This window comes from Pecten maximus, chromosome 17 (genome assembly GCF_902652985.1).
Source record: "Pecten maximus chromosome 17, xPecMax1.1, whole genome shotgun sequence".
NCBI classification, from domain to species: Eukaryota; Metazoa; Mollusca; class Bivalvia; order Pectinida; family Pectinidae; genus Pecten; species Pecten maximus.
In genome coordinates this window covers 8,408,752-8,414,751 of record NC_047031.1, presented here as the reverse complement: position 1 = coordinate 8,414,751, position 6,000 = coordinate 8,408,752, and the positions used below count along the sequence as shown (strand labels likewise).

Below are 6,000 nucleotides of genomic sequence, written 5' to 3'. Positions count from 1 at the left end.
CATATCTCCTATACAACTCCGTCACATAACTACTATACAACTCGCTCACAAAACTCCTATACAACTCCGTCATATAACTCCTATATTAACGCAGTCTTCTCCGACGAAACAATACCATCTGGTCATGACAACGAGGTATAAAGTCGTATTCACGAGACGAGAGAAAGAGATAGTGAATGCAGATTTACAATACATATATTTTAACGTCTACAACTGTAAGTTGAGATTGTAGCATTAGCTATGTTTGTTTGTTTTTGTTTTTTTTTTGTTTTTTTTTTCTTTTTTTTTGGGGGGGGGGGGGGGTATTTTCTGATAAAAGATGTTTCCTCTTGATGTTTCTTGATTCGTTCATCAATAAACCTGTGTTTTTGGGATTTTGAGGCTGTTGTTATGCTCGTTTTCGCCAAAGTTTCCGTTATCTTTTAAGGGATGACCACTTCAGTTTTCCTCTCCGTGGCTCAGTTTCTCATTCCTTCATTTAGAGTTAATCGGTGTCGTCAAGTTGATTAATCGTAACTCTCTTTATCTGGATCTGTACTTTGAAATGATCCCAAAGCTGCATATTGAATAAAGGGAGACAACTTTAATTTGATAAACATGTAAATATTTTGACTCTAAAAAAACAGAACCGTTCTCATACAAAGGATTAACACAAGCCATTGAATGGCGAATTAAAACATGAATTTTGGTATTAAAATATCATACATTTTTTAACTACTTTTAAAAATCGTCAGAAAAAAAAATGAAAAAAAAAAGAGAAAGAAAGAAAAAAGAAAAAAAATTGAATGAAAATCCAAAGGAGATGGAACAGGATGACTCGAAAAAAACAGAACCATTATTTTACAATGGATAAACTAAAAAGCGAATTAAAACATGAATTTTGATGTAAAAGTACAGATGTATCATACAGTTTTTTTCTCCTTCTGAAAATCGTCAAAAAAAAACCAACAACAACAAAAACAAAAACAAAACAAAAACAACAATAGCGTGATAATCCAGAGACGGAACCGAAACTATCGTAACGAATGTTCAAAATATTGTTGAAGAGAGCATGGGCGTGTCGCTATTAAAACAGTTTATATTCAGCCCGAAAAATAAAAAACATACGACTTTTTTTCGAATATTGACGAGCTATGTGTAATTTGATAGTAAAATTGATATTGATATAATCCCCTTTTACCGGAGGTCAATACCTCATATTATATCTAAGTGACATTTCAATTCACGATAAAAAACGATGAACAAATAGTCATGTTTAACATATTTATTTTCAAATATATGGCATGTTTGATAAACGTGTACATGTATATACAATAATCGGCCGGGGGTGTCCTTCCAATCTAAATTATACAGATATACCATACTACCGTTAAACGTTTTCAAATTGGCGAGTTTGATAAACTCTTTCTCACATTCATATTACACGATATATTTCGTTGTGAACGCAAACACAGTCACAAAGGAAAATATGAACGAAATTTATACACAAAATTTAAGTAACACAGGACGTATATACGCATATTATATTTAATTAATCATACACTATGCCATGCTCTCTGGGAAAAACAGTTACGTTTATAGATATATTTTGTTCACCTTGGCAAATTACAGCACGCGTCATGCATATCATGACAGACACTCACAGCTAATCATCTAACGTGTGTTGTATTTTGGTTAAGTGCGTTCCGCACAATCACACACTCATTCTCATGCGTCTGAGTCGCAATTTGTATTGGCCTACATCCGGGTCTCTCTTGTCGTATGGTTATTGTAATAAACACGTCGTTGAGTAACGAACGTGTTACTGGTGTTTTTCAAAATATAAAGTACAACACAACAACGTTCTTCCGTTTTCTAGACGGACTTACAATTACTTCAAACGTAAGGTAAATAATTTTGACCACACTAACGTATAGGACAATCGTAATCACCCCCAAAAGATGAGTAGCTGTTGATATCTATATTCATATGATTAATTTTTCTTTGTTTTCATGGTAAATACTCAAATGCGATTGGTCGAAAAATTCTTTTTCATGAAAGAAATTCCGAGAATGGCGCGAAAAATGTGACGTCACAATACGACAATTGACGTTGCGTATTGATTTGAGAAAAAGAATCCCATTTAAAACCAGTAAAATTGTACATAAACCATGTTTTAAATTAGAAAATCATTTTCAAAAATTAATTATAAGCGTTGATGTCAATTATGTTTTAGTTTCATCGGGGTATGAAACAAATTTTGTTTGCAAACTTCTGTAAGAATCCGCTACGCGGATTCATACAGTCTGCAAACAAAATTTGTTTCATACCCCGATGAAACTAAAAAAAATGACATCAATGCTTAAGTAACTGACATTCATACTTTCAAAACAAACCTGGCTTCATCATATCTTGCTGATCATCATGAACAATGCGGTAAAATAAAACATTTTTTTTATAATACCCCGCTACGTAACTTTGTGAAACACGACAACATCAGTATATTACATGTATATCGAACGCTAAAATAAAAATCAAAGCATTCATTAACCACACCAGAGGTTTTCTTGTCATCAGAACCTTTTGACACGACTTGGACGAAATTGTTATGTTTAAACTGGACATACTATTTAACCTTTCATAGTTATTAACATATATGTGATCACAATAACATGGCGACTATAAATATGATACGTCATCAGATATTGGGTACTACGTATACAAAACGCGTGAGACAGTGTCTTTCATGTAATCTCCAAACCTTAGGTATTCCACGCCACCTATCACTGAGCGGAACAATTATTGGCTTATTCATAAGTTTATCTGTCTATAAACATTAAGTAGAACTCGCTTTACTTTACTGTGTACCATAGTAAATATAAGTTGAGAATAAATGTAGTTTATTTTTTACCATCAATTGTAGATAGAAAAATGTAAACTTTATTCATTTTACAACTTCGAAACAAGCTACATCAACCGGATCGAAGCACGCGAGGGGTCTTACTGTGGGAGGAAACTATAGAACCTGGGGAAAACCCACGTGGTCAGGCAGGTGACCCCCATACTTTTTCACGTCCGATCGGGGAATCGAACCGTGGCCGCATGGGTGAAAGGCAAGTTTGCCATCCGACCATCAAATTCATCTACATGTACAGTATCAAGTGTTATGAATCTAGAAAGACACATATGGATAATATCCAGAAACATTATTACCATAAGGAGGATAAACACTGGTTATGTGTTGGCTTTGAAGTCCCACTTCTCACTGAGCGAGATCTGAGCAACAGGAAATATATTGAAATAATACGCGATTAATTTCAATTTCGTGACGTCATATATTTACTTTTTAATAACACGTATCATGTATGCAAAACAAAATAGTTATCAACCTTAGCTTTTGTCGTGTATGAGTATATTTATTTACCCTTATAATATGATATCCAACCCCGCTTCTCGTCGGTCAATGTCATAAGCTTGGGGTTAATAAATATTCATATCTACCACATTAAAAATCAATAATTGTGAAAAATCTACTTCAAATGAATATCAAACGGCCTATATTACATGAATTTGAACTTAAATATAAAACTCCAATTTTTTACCAAAAAAATTGCAAATGTCGATACGATTTTGAAAATAACAGAACAATTTAACTAAATCATATTAAGGGAAACCGACAGCGTTGATCATCTTACATATTTCCATTTAAGCCAATAACAACCCGGTACATACACGTCATTACATGTATTTTCAAAAGCTCCTGTCAGGTTCAGTTTTGCATAAATTCACTCTCTTTACACAATGACGTCACAGCGTCATCATTACAATGAAATCGTCACCTTACGGAAATCAGTTCGTAAAACATCTGATTCGAAAATTATGGAAGACGAATTACTTGTACAAGAGTAAATAATCATAATATATACAATTAACCCTGTGAATTGCATGATGACGTCATTTATGTATATTTTCGGATAAATTGTCAATACGTGGAATGACGTCATCAGTTAGTGTTTTCCAGGAGACGGGCGCATCTCTAAGATACAAACGGTTGCTATGGTTGTTATCAATAAAAACAAAACGAAGAACATCCGGTCAAGAACGAAGGCAACGTCCCTCCATTCCTTGTAGACTTCCTCTTCGTAAAGTTCCTCCAGGTGGCGCGTTTGTAGCAGATCAATTAACTCCTTGATAGCGTCCTCGCGCTCGAGGTAACTTTCTCTATAAATATTGTTTTCGATTGTTGACATACTATTTTCAATGTCAAAGTGATCTCTTACGTTAGCGTCCATGCGTATGATTTCCGGATCCTCCATTGCGACTCTGATTTTCTTATTTTTATTTTTCTTCCGGTTCCGGTAGTCTAAAATTCTATCTTTTGTACCAAAAAGTCGTATATTCACACACAAACATTTAGCTACGAACGTCAGCACAACTACCCGTAACCAAGTTGGGACTCGTTTTGGTTTCCCGCGCTGGTGATGTATACTTAAGATCCAGACGGACGTCAGGACAGACATACAACTCATTGACAGAACGACCATCAGATATATACCTGTAACAGAGAAAACGGACGTCAGGACAAACATCTGTATCAGTTATGGTTTTTTTTTTTCTTTTTTCTTTTTTTTTTTTCTTTTTTTTCGCAAATATATTTTTTTTCCCTCGGGTTCGCCTTGTATGCATAATAACTTAAAACTTTCCGAAGACATAACTGATCATGATATATCTACATTTTGAGGACGTACAAAATAGATTATACTTCTGAGTAAACCGTAATCCAACTAGCCTTTTATTTTATTTTCTTTTATTAATTTTTTTTTAATTTTTTTTTTTATTTATTTATTTTTTTCAATTTGTATTAATGGTAGAAAAAGAAAACGTGTAGACCTCACATTGACAAAATTACATCTTAAGCTTCATGCCTTAGCTGTTCTTCCATGAAGACAAAAGTCTTCCTTCCAAATCAGGCGAATTAGAAGTGAACAAGTAGGCTCTTAGGCTCCCTAAACTTCAGGGTGATCACAGTGTTCTTTGTATTCATTACAAAACTTCTACAATACATTCTGGGACGTATAGCACGTTGTGGTTTACATTTTTAAGAGTTATCTCCCTTTAATCATATGATACGGATTATGCACCATAAAGACAGCCATTACACGGGCAGATGGGAAAGACATACTATCTTTAACACAAAACGGACAGACATTGTATCTTTAACACGATACGGACAGTCAGGACGGACATCATTTCTTTAACACAATACGGATAGTCTGGACGGACATCATATCTTTAACAAAATACGGACAGTCAGGACAGACATCATATCTTTAACACAATACGGACAGTCAATACAGACATTGAAACTTTAACACAATACGGACATTCAGGACAGACATCATATCTTGAACAAAATAAGGACAGTCGGGACAGATATTCTATCAATAACAAAATACAGACAGTCAGGACGGACATCATATCTTTATCAAAATACGGACAGTTAAGACAGACATCCCATCTTTAACACAATACGGACATTCAGGACAGACACCATTTCTTTAACACAATACGGATAGTCTGGACGGACTTCATATCTTTAACAAAATACGGACAGTCAGGACAGACATCATATTTTTAACACAATACGGACAGTCAATACAGACATTGAAACTTTAACACAATACGGACATTCAGGACAGACATCATATCTTGAACAAAATACGGACAGTCGGGACAGATATTCTATCAATAACAAAATACAGACAGTCAGTACGGACATCATATCTTTATCAAAATACGGACAGTTAAGACAGACATCCCATCTTTAACACAATACGGACATTCAGGACAGACACCATTTCTTTAACAAAATACAGACAGTCAGTACGGACATCATATCTTTATCAAAATACGGACAGTTAAGACAGACATCCCATCTTTAACACAATACGGACAGTCTGGACAGACAACCTATTTTAACTATTAAACGGACATTCTGGACAGACGCCATTCTTCAATACA

General features: G+C 34.6%; 1 protein-coding gene across 1 annotated transcript in view; it reads right to left on the bottom strand.

Annotated features, from left to right (window-relative positions):
• Positions 1-2,276: 2,276 nt before the first annotated feature.
• Positions 2,277-6,000, bottom strand: part of LOC117315672 (neuronal acetylcholine receptor subunit alpha-10-like) — a 100,089-nt gene continuing 96,365 nt past the window's right edge. The window contains exon 7 of the mRNA XM_033869967.1: positions 2,277-4,534. Within this exon, the coding sequence (XP_033725858.1) occupies positions 3,987-4,534 (548 nt within the window). The 3' untranslated portion in view covers positions 2,277-3,986. The remainder of the gene's footprint in view (positions 4,535-6,000) is intronic.